The sequence below is a fragment of the Sabethes cyaneus genome, chromosome 3 (assembly GCF_943734655.1).
Source record: "Sabethes cyaneus chromosome 3, idSabCyanKW18_F2, whole genome shotgun sequence".
NCBI classification, from domain to species: Eukaryota; Metazoa; Arthropoda; class Insecta; order Diptera; family Culicidae; genus Sabethes; species Sabethes cyaneus.
In genome coordinates, this window is record NC_071355.1 from 24,393,479 (window position 1) to 24,414,213 (window position 20,735).

Here is a 20,735-nt window from a genome sequence, read left to right on the forward strand (position 1 = left end):
TAGTAGTAGTAGTAGTAGTAGTAGTAGTAGTAGTAGTAGTAGTAGTAGTAGTAGTAGTAGTAGTAGTAGTAGTAGTAGTAGTAGTAGTAGTAGTAGTAGTAGTAGTAGTAGTAGTAGTAGTAGTAGTAGTAGTAGTAGTAGTAGTAGTAGTAGTAGTAGTAGTAGTAGTAGTAGTAGTAGTAGTAGTAGTAGTAGTAGTAGTAGTAGTAGTAGTAGTAGTAGTAGTAGTAGTAGTAGTAGTAGTAGTAGTAGTAGTAGTAGTAGTAGTAGTAGTAGTAGTAGTAGTAGTAGTAGTAGTAGTAGTAGTAGTAGTAGTAGTAGTAGTAGTAGTAGTAGTAGTAGTAGTAGTAGTAGTAGTAGTAGTAGTAGTAGTAGTAGTAGTAGTAGTAGTAGTAGTAGTAGTAGTAGTAGTAGTAGTAGTAGTAGTAGTAGTAGTAGTAGTAGTAGTAGTAGTAGTAGTAGTAGTAGTAGTAGTAGTAGTAGTAGTAGTAGTAGTAGTAGTAGTAGTAGTAGTAGTAGTAGTAGTAGTAGTAGTAGTAGTAGTAGTAGTAGTAGTAGTAGTAGTAGTAGTAGTAGTAGTAGTAGTAGTAGTAGTAGTAGTAGTAGTAGTAGTAGTAGTAGTAGTAGTAGTAGTAGTAGTAGTAGTAGTAGTAGTAGTAGTAGTAGTAGTAGTAGTAGTAGTAGTAGTAGTAGTAGTAGTAGTAGTAGTAGTAGTAGTAGTAGTAGTAGTAGTAGTAGTAGTAGTAGTAGTAGTAGTAGTAGTAGTAGTAGTAGTAGTAGTAGTAGTAGTAGTAGTAGTAGTAGTAGTAGTAGTAGTAGTAGTAGTAGTAGTAGTAGTAGTAGTAGTAGTAGTAGTAGTAGTAGTAGTAGTAGTAGTAGTAGTAGTAGTAGTAGTAGTAGTAGTAGTAGTAGTAGTAGTAGTAGTAGTAGTAGTAGTAGTAGTAGTAGTAGTAGTAGTAGTAGTAGTAGTAGTAGTAGTAGTAGTAGTAGTAGTAGTAGTAGTAGTAGTAGTAGTAGTAGTAGTAGTAGTAGTAGTAGTAGTAGTAGTAGTAGTAGTAGTAGTAGTAGTAGTAGTAGTAGTAGTAGTAGTAGTAGTAGTAGTAGTAGTAGTAGTAGTAGTAGTAGTAGTAGTAGTAGTAGTAGTAGTAGTAGTAGTAGTAGTAGTAGTAGTAGTAGTAGTAGTAGTAGTAGTAGTAGTAGTAGTAGTAGTAGTAGTAGTAGTAGTAGTAGTAGTAGTAGTAGTAGTAGTAGTAGTAGTAGTAGTAGTAGTAGTAGTAGTAGTAGTAGTAGTAGTAGTAGTAGTAGTAGTAGTAGTAGTAGTAGTAGTAGTAGTAGTAGTAGTAGTAGTAGTAGTAGTAGTAGTAGTAGTAGTAGTAGTAGTAGTAGTAGTAGTAGTAGTAGTAGTAGTAGTAGTAGTAGTAGTAGTAGTAGTAGTAGTAGTAGTAGTAGTAGTAGTAGTAGTAGTAGTAGTAGTAGTAGTAGTAGTAGTAGTAGTAGTAGTAGTAGTAGTAGTAGTAGTAGTAGTAGTAGTAGTAGTAGTAGTAGTAGTAGTAGTAGTAGTAGTAGTAGTAGTAGTAGTAGTAGTAGTAGTAGTAGTAGTAGTAGTAGTAGTAGTAGTAGTAGTAGTAGTAGTAGTAGTAGTAGTAGTAGTAGTAGTAGTAGTAGTAGTAGTAGTAGTAGTAGTAGTAGTAGTAGTAGTAGTAGTAGTAGTAGTAGTAGTAGTAGTAGTAGTAGTAGTAGTAGTAGTAGTAGTAGTAGTAGTAGTAGTAGTAGTAGTAGTAGTAGTAGTAGTAGTAGTAGTAGTAGTAGTAGTAGTAGTAGTAGTAGTAGTAGTAGTAGTAGTAGTAGTAGTAGTAGTAGTAGTAGTAGTAGTAGTAGTAGTAGTAGTAGTAGTAGTAGTAGTAGTAGTAGTAGTAGTAGTAGTAGTAGTAGTAGTAGTAGTAGTAGTAGTAGTAGTAGTAGTAGTAGTAGTAGTAGTAGTAGTAGTAGTAGTAGTAGTAGGAACCGAGCTAGGAATCGGTTGACCACAATCCGGAGGAGTAAAAAGCGCCAAAAAGAGGACAGCGATTGTGAAGAATTAGAACAACTATTTGGAGTTAATCCCAAGCAACCAAGAGTTCGAATTTCACTTAAGGAACAAACTTGGAAGTTCATATTTGGTTCAAATTTAATTCCGTAGAACTTTCTTGCTGAACAACCAGACACTACATTTGTAAACCGAACTTCATTCTCATTAAAGTACCGTTAATATCTGTAGCAACTTGAAAGTTCAACTTACAACTTGAAAGTAACTTAGAGTTCAGATAATGGTGTCTAAGGAAGGTTAACAAGCTTTATGTCTATGGAATTTATAGCTTGCTAAACAGTTTTACCTGTAATTAACCGAACTTCAAAGTTGCCCCGGTTTCGCTGCATAGAGCGCTTAGCAGCTTCTAAAGAAACTTTGGCAAAAGTTTTTAATAAAACACCACTTTTAGTTCTATTTTTATACTTTTCTATTTTCTACCTCTGCCTCCTCCTAACTAGTCGGTTCATGCGATTAAGATAGACCATATAAAAAAGCCTAACTGACACCGACCGCAGCTGGATTTGAACCCGAGCGTTCCTCGTTGTAAGCCTATCCTGATGCATTGCGCCATCTCTGACACCGCTGGTGACATGAATTTTGCCGATGTGTTGTTCTTAAGTGTTAAGTCGTTTCGGGGCTGTGATAAATGAGAAATTAGCACATCGAGTAAAAACGATGCAAATCGCATATTTCAGCAACGGAGCAGTGGTATGCGTCTAAGTCACCGAAAAGAAGTACTTAAGTTCAAATTCCCGAGGTTTTGGTTGGTGGTGTGTGGTAAGTTACAATAAATTAATATTTATAAAAAAAACAGTCGATTATTAACCGAAATTAAATGCCTTAGTTAATGAGAAATGTCATGAATCTACAAAACAGGAAGAAGTGGGAAAATATTCCCCCAATCTTTTTTATTTTTAAAATATATTGGAGTTTCTTTTTGGGCTGAACAGTGTTCTATATAGCGACTTAAGTGAACTTTTTGCGAACTTTATAGTTCTGTTAGAAGTTACTTTGTATTCCCTTCGAAGTTTAATCATCAAATACGAACTTGAAAGTACGGTTAATTACCTAAAAATTAAGTTGAATAGAGTTCTATTCATGATCATTTCGTTGGCTGATTAAGCCAAAAAATCCCCTTTTATTGGAACTTTTGGTTACTTGGGATGACACGCGCAAGTTGTACGAGAAGCGAACCAATCTCGTGAGGGTTTCACACCGATATGTGACATGTGTAGGGACGAGGGAGAGAATCAAAATATCATTGTTCATATCCAGAAATAAACAACAAAAACGAAGAGCGATAAACCAGTTATTCTCTGCCTGTAAAATGAGCATACATAGCAATCAGAATGTATCACGACAACAAAATAAAGGGATAAACAAATATTGCCTCATGGGTATGAGCAGGATAACTCTCGGTGAGAATAGATATTGTTTTGTTTGCCGCACAGAAAGCGTCTCTTGGTGTGGTAAAGCACGCAGCAAATTTTTCACACTGCGTTTGCGGCTGCCTTTTCTTGGTGCGCATAAAGCACGAAAGAGCGTGTTCAGCAAAAGAGACGCAGAAGGGAATTCTTGCGCGAACACACACCGCATGGCGAGTTTTGTATGGTGTGAGAATTTGTGTCTACCGGTCTGCGCTGCGGTGTATGCCACTCCTGGTTGAGTACAGTTCGTACTTCGTACAATAGGGTGTCTCTTCTACAAGCAACAGCATGGTTGTTACGAAATATCTGTATCCTTGATAAGCAGATACGATATTTTGTTGTTGCCCTAACTTTCATGCAATAGTGACAAACTTTCAACATTTTGAAGTAGGGACAATAACATTGTTTGTTGTGAGTTCGAGAGTTTTGATTCCCTAGACGAGGGAGGGAATCTAATCACAAACGAGCGCGAGTTGGTCTACAAGTGGAAGCAGTTCTTCGATAAATACCTCAATGGTGAAGTTGCAGAAGGAGGTGAAACGAAACTTAACCTAGAAGTGTCCTTGGAAGACAGTAATGTTTCAGAACCTGATCTCCAAGAAGTCAAACGAGGAATCGGGTTGCTGAAGTCCAACAAAGCCGCTGGTAAGGACCGCCTACTGGCAGAGCTTTATAAACATGGCCGAAAAACGCTGGCAGTGGCTCTACACTGGGTAATTTCCACGATTTGGGAGGTGGAATGGATGGAAGGAGTGGTTTGTACCATGTACAAAAAGGGTGATTGGCTCAAATGCTGCAACCATCGCGGTCTAACGCTGGTTGACGCCACCTACCTTTTTTCCGGTTCCGGAACCTGAACAGAGCCAAATCGGACTGGAATAAAGTCGTATTAACAAAGTTAAAGCCGATTTTTAACCGGACCGGACCGGAACTCGGACTTTCAATTCCGATGTCGAACACTACTACAAGGTACTTTCCCAGATCCTGTTTCGCCGGCTGTAACCGATAACAGGGTTTCTTAGGGAATTATCAGGCGGACTTCATGGATGCTCGTGCCACTTTGGACCAAATTTTCACCATCCAACAAATCTTGCAGAAATGTCCGGAGTACAATATGCCCACGCATCACATCTTTATTGATTTAAAAGTAGTATACGACACAGTCGATCGAGACCAACTATGGCAGATAATTTATCCATTTATTTACTTTTTAATGGGGCTTTCAACCAGTACACTATGGGCAAAAACGAGCGAAAAAATAGACGTAAGGATACGTAGGATACGGCCACCAGGCTGATAAAATATAGGTGATCTTATGTAAAATTTTTCGGAGAATCTCGTGGTGTCCACCCCTTTCCTGTTTGCCATCGGGAAGTGCCCCATTTTGCTCATTTTCCCCTAATTTTGACATTTTTTCACACCTATTGGACTATACCAAGTTAGACTTCGAGAAAATGAATACCTGATAATTTTGCGTAAAAAAGTCCACAGAATCGAGTAGGGTTTACCCCATTCAGTTTAGTGTTGGATAGAAAACATTTTGCAATCAATCAATAGCATCGAATTTGCTAGATACGCATTCGAACGTATTTTGATTAGAGCTTATCAAAATCAAAATACAGTCGTAATTTAAGTTCATTCATCTTCGTTACTGTTTGGTGTAGCAGGCGAAAAGCGGCTGACGATCGGCATTGGGAGATATCTGCAGTCGCATTCATTTTATTGAACCGTTCCAGTGTGTTACTTTTTCGTTTTTTAAATATTTTTCATGAAAATTAACCAATAATCAAGTTTAAATAAATTTTCTTTTGTTATGCGCAAAATTTTAATATCAGTCAATATTTACTAATAGTTGTTTTGCTTAATTGAATGCAGTGTCCAAAACTATTGACAACTACGGTGAAACCCTATGAGGTGCAATCTCGTGAGCTAGAACGTGCCAAGTCGACAATGTTAATGGCTTTTACAACTCTCAGCCTCACAATAAATGCTGCACTGCTGATGCACACAGCGACGCGGAGAAGTGCATCAAGTTTGCATTCTATCTGCTTACTTTGCGGATACCAAATCATCGTACGACCATCGCTTCGGCCGTTGACGATAGGACTATTCAGCAGAAGTATTATAGTGTTACAATTCCCCTTAATTTCGCTTCTACACAGCAGTAGTGTACGGACCTTTACAACGTTGTTAACGCTGCTTTGGTGTGGGAACACGACGTTTCCTGGCTGGGGGTGGACCGGATTGCGCGAGTGGTTCACAAAGTTCGCATCCGCTAGCCCACAGACATCAAGCCAACCGGACGGGAGGACCAGACCGCTGAGCAGAGCGTGTGTACCCGTAAACATTTGGAAACATTTTCGCACGCATTGAATATTATCTTTTGGGCATGAATAAATAAGCTATTCTGCAGTGGCGATGTGAATCACTCAGCTACCACTCTTGACTACACTGCACTGTAACCACCGCACCGGCCGCCGGTAGTCACGTCTAGGATTTAGCGGGTGTTATTGATGCTGTAGCATAGCTAACCGATGCCGTGACTGAGTGTGTGTGTGGGTGTGTATTTTGTAAAACACACCACAAATGACAATTCATGTCAACGGAATTTTGTACTGACTGGTTCGCACGATCAGTTGATGTGACGGGTTTATATTTGCCTGTTGATTATTTGGTGTGCTGTTTGTCTGGCGTTGACTGATGTTTAGCGATTTTATGGAAAATTTGTCTTGAAATTATGTGTCAAGTGTACAGCACATTGTTAATATGTATACATATATAAAACGCTAGGCAACATTATGTCCAGATTTTAGTAGAAGGATGAGTAATTTTTAACAGCACAGTACATCCTTAATTGAATTGAATAACATACAGTGCCAATTTAGATTTCATTTTATTGCACTTAAACATATCCTGGCGTACCACAGAGAAGCAACCTTGGACCGCTGCTCTTTTCTCTTTTTGTAACTGAGCTATCAGCTCCTCTTCTGTCATCTGTCTTCGTATGCCGACGAAGTGAAAAACTTTAAGGTAATTAAAATGAACTCCGACTCATTAAACTACAGTAGCTAGTGGAAAAATTCAAAAATTGAAGCTCGAGTAACTTACTTACCGTCAGCATCTCAAAGTGCTTCGTAATCTCCGTTCACCATAAAAATAAGCTTATTGCTTTTAACTACAACATGTCGGGACATTTGTTATAATGCTACTATCATATTCATTATTTTGATGTCGTCCTGGATAGCGCATCTAACCTGTCGTGTACATTATCTTCAGAGCTATTAAACAACAAGGATTTATTTTCAAAATCGCTAAGGAGTTTCGTGACCCGTACTGTTTTTGATCATTGAAGTATTCACTATTGTAAGGTCTGTTTTGGAATTCATATGTGTGATCTTGAAGTCCAAATTTGGAACGTTAGAATCGAAGCAGTACGGACAAAAATGATTACGGCATGCTTTGCGCAGTCTTCAATGGTATGATCCCAGGAACCTACCGCTGTAGAAGGAACGTTGACTTTTGCTTAATTTGGAGACTCTTGAAAGAAAAACTTGCCAACGCTCAAGTCATGTTTCTGGCGAAAATGATTTTACGATACTTTGAGTGCCCCGCCATTCTGATCCAACTGAACTTGTATGCTTCTGTACGATACCTCAGAACTAGGCATTTCCTGCACCGGCAAGACCGGTATGCAAACTACGGACTCTGAGATCCTATCCGATTCATGGCAGTGTGGCTTAAGGGGGCATAGTACTTTTTGCACCATATTTTTTGCATTATTTCGAATATTTTTTCTCGATAACGCGAAAAGCGAATCGTTTCGGGTTTTTTGCATTCTAAACATTGCACTTTATACTAATATTTATAATTTTGTGTGCATAGGTGAACCTCTTCCCCTCTCCCCTACGGCTCCTTGAACATGATCATTCGAAAAAAACATGATTTGCGGTACCATGGATTGGTGCTGTCGGGCTTATCCGAATTGAAAAATTCCTAAACGACATGAAAGTATATTAAATTATCTCGTGTTTGACCCATCCTTTTTTTAAATTCGAATGCATAACAAAATGGCGGGCATTCAAACATAAAAATAAGGTTTTCAGTCGAAAAAATTGACTTTAAACATTTCTAAAAAATACAAAAATAGTAATATCAAAAAAAGGATGGGTCAAACACTAGATAATTTTGTTGGCTTTGAAACAAAAAAAGAATCATGAGAATTTCTTGAGCTGTTCTTGAGATATTTATGGTACCGACTTTCAAAACCTGGTTTCGAGAAAAACGACGTTGAAGTTTTTATTCGCTGTGTAATCGCTCCAGATATGCGCGGTACAAATAGTTGTAACTTTGTCAATTTTTGGAATTCATCGAAATGATTTGAAACACATATGGTTGAAATGTTAATCGTTCGAAATAATCAATAAAAAAAATTTCGTTTTTTTTTAATTGAAAAAGTACACTGAAGTCGCTTTTTACGCGGTTTTTACGGGACTATTTTTACGCGAATTTCGGAAGTTACGCGGTTTTTTTACGCGATTTTCGGAATTTACGCGGTTTTTTTACGCGAATTTCGGAATTTACGCGGTTTTGATTTACGCGGGACATATCCTTCGCGTAAAAAGCGACTTGAGTGTACTATGCCCCCTTATGGCAGTCTACGAATAGTTCAACTTCAACTTCAACTTCAACTCGACGGTTAGTATGAAGATGATTTTTACAAATAAATAAAATAAATTTCTCAATTTTCTTCAAACGTTGTACTAGGTACCACTTGATAACCCCAATTTTTACTTGAATATTTCTTTTATCCATTCAGTCCACTTTTTCGATTTTTGTACATATTTCACTTATCAGGTTTATTAAATTTTTTGTATTGTTTGTGTCATTTTTGAATTATGGATATGTCATTTTTGGCATGAAAATATTTGAAATTTTACAACGCTTTTTGTTGTAAACTAGCTGAGCGCCCAATAATTTTTTTTTAATTTCTGCTACTAGTTGGTCATTTATTAGGAGATACTAATGAAACGTCCTGGATTTAGTAGCTTTTATCATTTAGTTTCTAAAAACTTGGTTTAATTTATCGCTGTTTGTGCATATTTAAGGAATTCTGGGTCAAAATTTGGATGTTTTTGTTGTGTTTTTTGTTTAGAAATATACTATATTCAACAAAATTGAGTATTTTTACTATTTGTACAACTTTGAAAAAATATAAAAGTCTTGCAACATCTACGAAAAAAACTAAAATAAAAAAAGTTCAAGGGTCCCTGCCTAGTGGCATGGGCGCAAGCTTGACGTAGAACTACGAATGTAGAGCAATTCGTCTCCCAATGACAAAAGCGGTGATTTTTGAAGGAATTTCATGTATAGATGCCCAAGTTGTGCATTAAAAGATTGTGTTCTTACATGTGAGAAATTCATAATTTCAAATCTTCAGATAATTTAAATTGTTGACCTGAAAAGGTCCGTTTGTTAATCTTGAATTCTCAAATTTCTGACTCGTGATGTCCACTGTCAACTCTCGTCCTTTAGGTGGGTTATTGGTGTGAGGATTCACACTATTGGGAATATTGTTTACCTGACAAACGCTACTGGTAGGATCTGTAATCAGGATATACTTTTATGTTATGATCATTTAGATGAATTTGTCCAATATATTTTAGTACGGTAGACAGAAGTCGAAATTACATTACTTTCGAAGTTTATTATATTGAAAAGTTACCCATGACGTGTTACACAATTAGTAGCAATTCTATTTGAACCCGGGTTCACCGCCACAAATTTAACGATTCAAAGATCTAATTAGAAGAAAGTAAATTAAATACAATCATAAGGGAGCTTAAGCCATAACTCATCTACATATTTCTGTCATCCGTGCTAGGGAAGCATTGACATGGAAAGGCAAAAAAAATGAAAATGTAATGAAATGATGAATAATCCTCTAATATTTTCTCAATTTTTAAACGTCTGTTAAGGAAACATGTAATCTACTGTATAGTAATGGATATTTTTAAAAATTCCCAATCGATTGATACCAATATCTCTAGAATCTATTAACGGATGACTGAGTTATAAGCGTGCAAACTATAACCACTTTTCGCTACATGTTCCATTTTCGTTTTTCTAAAGTGCACCACAATATAGATAGAAATCAAAGATGTAGTCCTACGTCAAAACTGATTTTTACGATTGATTTATAGGAAAAAGAATTTTCTATCTTCGTTGAAGGAATAGAATGTTACTGTTTTCAACAAAATTTCTTGTAATAATAAGCTCTAAAACTTCGCAGAACACAATGTGCTAAATCGAAATTGAAGAAAAATAAAATTTTTATTTCACATTTCACTTTTTTTCATGTTTTTTGCTTGTAGACTACTGTACATTCTCAAAGATTTTCCTAGATGTGTTAATAAGATAAAAAATTGCAGGAATTTGGAAGTTTGAATGTGCGCTGACGGTACCATTTTTGGGGCATTTTTGCCTCGATTCTGTATCATTATTTATTTCTGCGTCAATGTTTTACTATTGTTATGCCCTTTTGGAGTCATATTTGAACTTATTTTTATTTCTTTCTTTTGTTGTGTCATTTTTGTATAATTTTCATATCGTCATCGAATCATTTTGCAATTATTTTCATTTCTTTATGGCTGCCTTTTTATATTATTTATGTAATTTTTCATTTCGCTGTCAGTTTTTTTGTTCATTTTTGGAGACATTTTTGTGTCATTTTTATTTTATTATTTTGCATTATTTTTGTACTATTTCTTGTATCGTTTTGTGTGTATGAGCGGTCCGTAAACTGTGTACAGCAATCGGGGCCTGCCACAAAAGACGATCATTAAGACTGTCGCAGTGGCCTTTTGACCCAATGCCCTTCTGGCACACAAAAAAAATCGTTTTGTGTCGTTTTTGTATATATTTTATATTATTTTTGTGGATATGAAATAGGGAAGGCAAATGAGGACCATCCAATAAAGCTCTAGTTATCCCAAGCCCCTACCTAGCGCCTCCACGTGGCCATACCCGGTAATGCTCTATTGAGTAGCCAAGTTAGGAGGTGCGATACTGACTGGTTCCCGGCTGTGTGATCTCAAAAACCGCGGTTTTGGGCAGACGACGGAGCCGCACGACCTTGCTAATATGTAAGCATAATATAAGTTATTTTAATTATTCTTTTCATTTTAGCCTAAAAAGCACCTCCTGCTATATAGTGAAAACTTTGGCCAATACGAGTGTTAATACTGCACATGGATACCAGAAGAAAAAATTAAATTAATTATTGGAAGCACTTATGGAATCTCAAAGGACGCAACTCTATTCTTTTCGAAGGACTGCTGATGAGATTGTTCTATTTTTGCCCATATAGGTATACCATATTTCATAAATAAACTAGAATCGGGAAGATGGTGGGATCATTTGACTTGTTTGAAGCGGTGTGCCTAGGGACTTTCTAGGGTTAATCTTGGCCCGATTAATAACACATCATGGATTATGAGCGGGCTCTTCTCCCCACCTGCTGGAGTCATTCTGCATTAAGACGGTTCACTCAACGGTTGGCTCAGGCGACTTAGCCCTAAGAAGGAGATTCTCTATGTCCCTGGTACGTGTAAGCGATGTTGCTAATTCGACTAATTCCCTTTTGGCCCTTCATACAAGAGTTGGGAAGCATGACCAATAGTTGACTATGTACAACTCTTTTTGACATGATAGGCTCATTGCTATGAACGGTTGTTCTGCTAAGGCAGGTTATTTTAGTGTCATTTTTTTGTTATTTGTGTACCCTTGTGGTGCTATTTATTCTATCTAAACTATTCTAAATCTATTAAATATGTGAAAGAATCAAGTTAAATTATCCACAAGATACAAAGTAACGATCACTAATGGCAGTTTTATTAGTACTATCCATATCGTCCAAACAATCAACGAACAAACATTATTACTACGACTTCCAACTGGTAATAATAGGATTAAATAGATCACCGCAAAGGCAAACAAACGTAAATTAGAGACCGTGCCATAATGTAAAAATAATACAAATATGCAAACGACCTTTCCGCCCGCCGCATTCGCCGTTCTTTCATTTTCATATGTGTGTACACAAGCTCTAAACGAGCTGCCATGTGCCTTTGACAAGTCTGTTGATAGCGAAACGGAACGATGAGCATGTTTTACCGTGCCTGTGCAATCTCTAGCGACAGCTCTACCTGCTTCAAACTCATAGACAAACGGATGTAACATGTCATTATGTGCTTGTTATAACTAACATGTTGGAACATACTGTGGTTTTTGGTACCTATTTAGTTGGAAAAATATGACATCTTGGTAAACGTAGTATTAAGTTTACAGAACCTGCTACCGCCTGACTTAGTCTGTTTTATCTGTTAATCTACGTTATAAATACTAAACGATGTTACACTCAACAGTGACGGTTTACTACCAACTTATATTCGTTTGCACATGTTTCTTGTAGGGTTTGGCCTCTAGTGAAGCATTATGTACGAACGATTAGCATACGTGCCGAAATAGCTCAGTTGGGAGAGCGTTAGACTGAAGATCTAAAGGTCCCCGGTTCGATCCCGGGTTTCGGCACTTAATTTATTTTATAAAAACAAACAAACCTAAAAAGTCGATTTCAATTACACTAATAATATATTTGTGTCAAGAACGATCTAAAATATACCAAATCACTTTCACGCCAGAGCGCATAGTAACGAAAGTTGCACTTGGAAAAACGAATCCTCTCAGAAAATAATCTACATCCATTAGTGGCAGACTGCATCCAACCAGACACGATTTATTATCTCTCGACTGCAAAATGAACCGTCCATATTCAAATACGGCGATTACCCCTGCCCTGCAAACAGCGAGACCCAATGAGAGGGCACACCACGACGACGGGATCCAACATTTCAGCTTCAACCTTCAAAGAATCCTAGCCAAAGAGAGCATTCGACGCCGCCGATGGTCGACAGCAATAGCAAACGAAACGCAAACAGAGAGCAGCGGCTTTGCTAGCTGCGGCAAAAACTTCCATCCTAATGCGAAATACACTATTCCTCTAGCAGTAGCAGCCAGCGAGCGCAAGCGGAAGGATTTCATAAGTGAGCCCATTTCTCAGACCACTCGGCTCCGCATTTTTTGTTTTTTTCTCACCCGCCCTATCTGTCGAAACATCCCCCTGGTTCAGATCCCCCCAGCAGCCAGGCATTTTTGTAGTTTTAATTAAGTTCTTTTATTCGCTTCCATTACTCAAGTGGTTATTTTACCCTTAACTGGCACCCAATGCCGCAGTTTTGCACTCCAACCGGCTCCTTCCCGGAATGCTTAGCACGAGTATGCCAAGAAAAACATCTCTTTTTTCGCCACTTCACAGTCCGTGCAGCATTTTATTTAAGTGAGTCGCTACTTTAGTCGGTTCAGTGTTACAAATGACGGAAAATTACAAGTACCTATCGTGAGCCCCATTTACACGCCGCCTCCCGCTGCAGATGCTGTAGAGTGCCGGAATGGCGGGAAAAAGTGCCGAAAGCTTGGAACGGGTCCAAATCGTTTGTTTTTCCCTGCTTCGAACAATGGACATTAGGCTGCAGTTTTTTCCTTTGGCTTTGACTTGGTTTAATTATTTTTACAGAAAATCCCAAAATTAGTAGGAAGCATTAAAATGGCATAAAATACAAATTGCTCTCCGTTTTGCACAATGTCAAACATCCCAACCGAATTCCAACCAATCTGGTATAGCTTGTTTCATTCCATATTGCAGTAATATATAAACGTTCCCATAAAGTCGGCCTAGGAATTTACCGATGAGGAAAAATTATAGAAACGAGTTTCCACTAATGCAGATTTCTTCGGACAACGAAAAGGAAGTAATTTCAGCTTTAAGGCGGCTCGCCGCCTTTTTGTACCGAACTGTTAACGACCAGAATAGAAGAGCAATATTCGCTTCCGCAAACATTTCATCTTGAATTCGCATTAGAAGGGGGAAAACATAAATGCTTCTCGCCACAGCTGCCAAAACGCTGCCAAACCATGCAATTCGGTACAAATTTATAGTCAAAATTGGTCTTGAATCGAGTCTTTTCGAGCCATGGGGAACCATGGGATTAGACTAAATGCCGGACTCGATCTGCAGTCGCGTCGGATTGCTGTCAGCAGATTTTATCACCCATGAGACCATCGTGGAATTTAGTTAGAAGACGTAAGTTATCGTGCTGTTACTGGATACGCCTTATTTCAGCTAGAACTTTGGTTCCATTTGGTAGAAGATTTGGTTTAGAAATATTTATTAGATAGAAAGATTCTAGAAATTGATGTCCTGCAGTAACTTAACTTGCATTGTATAGATTCATTTTAAATATATTTTAAATATATTCATATCGATTTTAAAAGTGCCCTGATTTATTTATTTTATTTGGCGCTTACAGAGTATTCTACTAAGTTATGGTGGTCACCGTTTTGCCTTTTGACTCGTTTTTTTTTGTAAAATTTATAACATTAGAACCATAAAGTTGCAATACAATGGAGCCGCCTAGTATTTTATTTTTACCTTCTGTTTCTGGTTACACTTTGTTAAAAACCTTCGTCTCCTTAAAGGGGAAAAACAAAACACCATGTGTCTTCATTCTTTTACTGCTGCTTTATTTCTTTGAAAATATGAACCTAAAAAAACGTGTCTGAATTTTTATTGAATTATTCATTTTTTGAGACCGGAGGTAAAATTGGAATCAAATTAGATTCGAATTAGAGCTTAGCATGGGGCATTAAACTGGAATCGAAGTTGGACTTGAAATTGCACTTAAAATTTGTCTTGGAAATGAGTTTGAAATAGGAATTAAATTAGGCTTTAAATTGGACTTGAAATTAGACCTCAATTGAACTTGTAATTGCACTTAAGATCGGAAGTGAAATTGGAATCAAATTAGGCTTGAAATAGAGCTTGAAATGGGACATTTAATTGAACTTAAATTAGATTTGCATATAGATTGAAATCAGACGTCAATTAAAACTACCTTAAATTACACATGAAATTGGACTTAAAACGGGACATTAAATTGGACTTAAAATTGGACCTCATTTGAACTAGAAAATGCACTTGAGAACGGAGATAATATTGGAATTAAATTAGATCGAACTAGAGCTTAGAAAGGGACATTAAAATGAAATCGCAATTGAACCCGACATTGGACTTGAAATCGTAATTTAATTTCGTCACAAAATTGAAGTTAAAATGGAACATTAAATGGGATTTGAAATTGCACTGGAGATTGGAGGTAAAATTGAAACTAGATTAGACTTGGAGTGGAGCTTAAAATGGCACATTAAATTGAAATCGAAATTGGACATGAAGTTGAACTTCAGGTTAGAGGTGAAATTGGAATTAAATTCGACTTGAAATAAAGCTTAAAAAAGAACATTAAATTGTACTTAAATTAGACCTAAAATCAATGTTGCGAATCGAGTGAGAAGTCAACCATGCCTACTCACATGCGAAAAAGTATGAGAAACATAGCATTCAACGCTTACGTCACACACGCAGGCGTAAAAGAAACAGCCGCCGGCGCTGTATGCAGACCAATGAGGTTTTAAATGGTGTGAAAGAAGAAGATATTTGATGGAATTAGTAGCGAAAAATCGGAAAACGACGTCAAACTACAAAAACAAACCGTGTCGGACAATGGGGTTTTTGGTTTTGGAGTTTGACGTTACACTTCATTGTGATTGGTCGGTTTTCGATTCCACCCACACCATGATGAAATTTCTTTATTGCACTAACACCACTTAACCAACATCGCCACACCTGTATATATCACATTGTGTGCAGATATTCTGCTACCCACACTCACGCACGCATATCCTCACATCGTTTTCTTGCATAGCTTATTCCCGAGTCAAAAAACTCGTGGGGAATCAGCTGCCCGTGAGGCTGGTGGCGCACTGGGATCAAATTTTGCATTAATTTTTCTTCTTCCTCTTCTTCATCTTCGCCCTCGATTCTACTCACGGACGGGAGTCCTAGCCATCGTAAGTAATCGGCATCGGCAGATCGGGGTGCAACGACGAACGACGAGCGTCGACTGTAGCCGTTAGCTAAACACACACTCGGAAAAATTTCGTTGCAGTGCATGAAGAAATAAGAGCGCGATTTTTAAGGTGACGCTTATACCGGCATTTTCGTTAAAATTCGTTAAATTCGCTGCATTTCAAATGAAGCATTGAATTGAAATCGAAATTGGACATGAAATTGCATTTGTGATCGGAGGTGGAATTGAAATTAAATTAAACTTGCAAATGACCATGAAATTGGAATTGATGTTATACTTGTTATTGGACTTGAAATGGGACATTAAATTGGATCTCAAATGAACTTATTTGAGTTTGATTAGATTCGAAATAGATTTTACAAATGGTTAAATTACAAGAGGCACACGCATTCCGGGGTTATAAGAGTCGCCTTCCAGCATTAGGATCCTTCCATGTAATAATCAATTTCGCTGTACCAACTTTAACCTACACGATGATTTGTTTGTTTTGAATTGAGAAGTGCCATATTTGCTTCAGACCTTAAGGATTCAGGTTGGCAATCCACTCCATCATCCAGCCTTCCACATATATGATATCAACATAATACTGTTAATAATATAGTTTTAAAATGAAATGTGGTATATATGGGTAAAAATAGAACAATCTCACCAGCAGTCCTTCGTATGGAATACAGTAGCGTCCTTTAAGGTTCCATAAGTGCTTCTAACAGTTAATTTAATTTTTCATTCTGGTATCCATGTGCAGTATTAAAACTCGTTTTGACCAAAGTTTCGAATCGAAATTGGACTTAAATTAGGCATAAAAGTGGACATTAAAATAAACGTGAAAAGGAACCTCAAATGTACTTGAAATTGAACTCAGTGGAGAAATTTAAATTAAACTAGACTCAAAATAGAGCTAAAACAATAACAATAAATTGAAGCGCAATTGGATTTTAATTTGCACTCGATATCGAAGGTGAAATTGAAATTTAATTAGACACGTTACAGAATTTAAAATGAGACATTAAATTAGAATCGAGTTGGACTTAAAAATGGATCTGAAATTGGAATTAAATTAGACTCATACTAGAACTCAAAATGGGACATTAAATTAGAATCGAAGTTGGACTTGAAGTGGGACTTTAAACCGACATTAAATTGGACTTAAAATGGGACATTAAATTGGGACTCAGCTGAACATGAAATAAGACTTGAAGTCGGAGGTGAAATTGGAATTAAATTAGTCTCGTAATAGAACTTAAAATGGGACATTAAATTACAATCGAAGTTGGGTTTGAAATTGGTATTAAATTTGGCATGAAATTGGACAATAAATTGCACCTCAGTTGTATTTGAAATTGCTGCTGAGATCGGAGGTGAAATTGGAATTAAATTAGAATCGGAATGAGACTTGAAATTGGACATCAATTGGGCTTAAAATTGGATGAGGTAAAATTGAGATTAAATCAAATTCGACATTGAGTTTTAAATGGTACATTAAATTGGAATAGAAATTGCTCTTTGTGAGGTATTGATAATCCTATTATGCAAGACCCCCTCGTTGATGGTGAGTTTACTTATCGTTGTAATCTCGTCGGTCTATATCCACCCCTCGCTGCGGGCTAAATGACGTTTTACAGTTGTCGTGAAAATGAACCTGTACTAAAATTTGAACTGTCACTTTTCCGCGCCGCATTTCATTGTGAACGACCGGTACTAATTTCGCGTTCATTGAGAGTGAACGTTTTCAGAATGCCGCGACACATTCGGAAGCGAATGCCCACTGTGAACAACAGTGATATGTGTATTCATCTCGTTTCGTGTTCATGTTCGCTGGCGCGTATATAGTTTCAATGAAGTGTGGTGAATTCGGTTCCGCTATGGTTTTAATCGTCCTCAAAATGGGACTTAAATTGGACATAAAATTCTGTTTCAATTGGTGGTGAAATTGGAATTAAATTAGATCCGAAATAGAGTTTAAAATGGGTCATTGAATTGGACTTGAATAAGACTTGAAATGGGCTATTAAATTAGACCTCAATTGAACTTGAAAAGACTTGAAATCGGAGGTTAAATTTGAATTAAATAACACTCAGAGTAGAGCCTAATTTAATGTACCATAAATTTGACCTCAGTTGGACTTGAAATGGAATTTGTGGTCGGAGGTGAAATTGGAATTAAACTAAACTCACAGCAGAATTTAAAATGGGACATTAAATTAGAATCTAAGGTGGACTGGAAATTGGACTTGAAAATGGAATTAAGTTAAGCATGAAACTGGACAGAAAATTGAACCTCAGTTGCATTTGAAATTATATCTGAGATCGGAGGTGAAATTGGACTTGAACTAGAAGCGGTATAAGGGATAAGATTTGAAATGGGACATCAATTTGGATTGAAAATTAAACTTGAAATTTGATTTAAATTGGACATCAAATCGGAATTAAAATAAACATGAAATTGGACTTAAAATGGGACATTAAATTTAATCACAGTTGGAGTTGAAATTGGATTTGTGGCCAGAAATGGTGAAATAGAAATTAAATTAGACTCGTAATAGAACGTAAATCGGTACATTAAATCGGAATCGATATCAAACTTAAAATTGGACTTAAAATGGGCCATCAAATTGAACCTCAAATGGACTTAAAATTGCATTTGAGATCAGAGATGAAATTATAATTAGATTAGACTCGAAATTGAACTTGAAATCAGACTTAAAATTGAACTTTGAATCGTACTCGATTTAAAGCTGGCCTTCAAAATGGGGTTGAAAAACAAAACTTTTGGTTATATACGACTTTAAGGCATGGTCATTCTTTATCGACAGACTTCACAGCCGGTTATTAGAGTATTGGCTCTGGCACGGCCGTTATCGCTCTCACTTTCTCTGGATTTGGCGATACTCCTGCCTCCGAGAGAATGTGGCCCAAATATTTCACATGGGAAACAAACCACTGACACTTTTCGGAATTTATTTTTACGTTATAACGCTCTAGCCTATCTAAAACCATTTTGATCGTTCCTAGTAATTCCTCATCTGTCTCTGCCCAAATAAGGATATCATCAATATATACTTGAACCTTAGGGATCCCTAGAAGAATTTTATCCATTGCTGACTGAAAGAGTGTTGCCGCCGGTTTCACTCCGAACGGTAACCGCTTATAGGCATATAACCCTTTGTGTGTGTTAATAGCAAGTAAGTTTTTTGTATCGTCTGACACCATTAGCTGTTGATAAGCTCCCCTCAGATCGATCACTGCAAAGGTTCGCGCTCCACTCTTGTTAGTAATTAACTCATCGATTAACGGGAGAGGATAATGATGAGACGAAATATATGGATTTATCGTTTTGGACCCATCCATACAAACTCGAATATCACTCTTGTTTGGTTTTACGACTACTACGATAGGAGAAGCCCACTCAGCGTGATCAATTTTCTCAAGAATGCCCTTGGATTCTAGCGCATCTAAATGTTCAGCTACTTTTTCGCGATGCTTAAAAGCCACTGTGTACGGCTTGTGTACCAGTGGTCTAGCATTTCCATCAATTTTCATATTTACTACAATGTCCCTGATTGGCTCGCTTAAATCATCATCGAAGACTTTGTAATATTTTCGTTTCAATTCGAGAACAGTTGTTTTCACCCATTTTTCTCTTCGATCATCGTATTTAATTGTATTGTGCGAAAAAGTTTTTCTCCAATTTGGCCAAATTAAGTTCAACCAATCTCTTCCTAAAAGCGGAGTAAACTTTTTAGGAGAGTGAATTACTATTAAAGGCAGCTTTAGTACTCGGTCATTTATATTGACATTCACTTCGATTTGACCTAGGATAGGTACTCTCTCTCCAGAAATAACGAAAAAGTTTCTACAGATTTGTAGTAAGGGGATCGTATTGAAATAATCGCGATAAATTTCATAAGAGCAGATGGTGGCACAAGCACCCGTGTCACACTCCATGAGCAATTTTTTATTGTTTATTGGCAGTTCCACAAAAGCTGGTGTTGAATCTATAGACTTACCTATAATTATGTTGTTTATCCAGCTCTCTGGTTCTTCATCCATTTCCGGATCATTCGCTGATTGGAAATCGCTTAAGACGTCATCTTCGGCCAAACTTGCTTTTAATTCCTCCATTTCAGCGGTGAGTTGATTTATTCTCTCACTGAAAGCTCTTTTACGGTTCGTAGTGTTCCTCGATCCATACGAGGTCGAACGTGGCTTCTTTGCTTTTGGCAACACACAATCGTAGGACAAATGGCCTTTGTTGTGGCAATTGTAGCACACAGACTGAGTGCTTGGCCTTGAATTGCTTCTATAGCTATATGCATCAGACCTCTGCTGCTGTTGAACATTTTCGTTCAGCCTACTCGCGTGTATAATTGGTTGCATACTGCTTCTCGCGTGGCGTGTCCATTTTCTATTTTCCGCCACATAGTTCACATCATCTATAACATGCGTAGACATTTTATGCACTTCTTGGGCTGCTACCTCAATAGTTTTCGCATTTTCCATCAGCTGTCCTAAGTTCTGCTGATGAGTCGCTTCACGTAGCATTGCTTCCCGGGTTTTTTTATTTTTCAGTCCAGCTACGAACATTGATTGGACTAGCACTGCTTCTGTTTCTGCAGTTACACTGCAATGCTCTACAATATTTTGCAGTTCGATTGCGAAGTCGTCCAGCGATTCACCTTCTGCTTGCTTTCTGGTTATAAGCCGATATCTTTCCGCAAATACATTTTTTGCTTCCTCATCCAACTGTTTAAATTTACACACAATCTGTTCATACGTTTTGTCCACTATTTTGCCTGGTTTAAAGCTACCGATAATTCTGTTCGCGGTTTCTGGACCGACACTAGTAATGAATTCTAAAGCTTTCTCCTCGTCTGACGTTTTATTTAATTTAAAAAAAATATCCACCGTTTGCAAGTACGAATTCACATTCAGCCCTGGTACATACACTGGGAATTTGCCTTTTGTTCTTTTATCCCCTTCCATTGTACCCGGCTTGATATCACAATTTGAGGTCATGAAAGACACTGTAGTACACACAGTACTTCAAACGAATCGGGATTTCTAATCCTCGTCGCCAGTTTGTCACATTTGCAGATTTATACAAAACCCATTTAGGGGAACTTCGGATACTGTCTCGAGTGACATAAGCGTCCTTACACGTTGAGACTCCAAATAAGACTGATCTTTATTGCGCGCTATG

General features: G+C 37.3%; 1 protein-coding gene and 1 non-coding gene across 2 annotated transcripts; both read left to right on the forward strand.

The window, feature by feature from the left end:
* Nucleotides 1-697: 697 nt before the first annotated feature.
* LOC128744366 (uncharacterized protein DDB_G0271670-like) lies at nucleotides 698-1,855 on the forward strand (the record flags this gene model as incomplete). Its single annotated transcript, XM_053841326.1, has 1 exon — nucleotides 698-1,855. A coding segment is annotated over one exon (1,158 nt), but the record flags the coding sequence as incomplete, so codon positions are not given.
* Nucleotides 1,856-12,011: 10,156 nt separating this feature from the next.
* On the forward strand, nucleotides 12,012-12,084 carry Trnaf-gaa (transfer RNA phenylalanine (anticodon GAA)). The gene has a single exon. It is a non-coding gene; the product is annotated as a tRNA-Phe (tRNA).
* The last annotated feature ends 8,651 nt before the right edge of the window (nucleotides 12,085-20,735 follow it).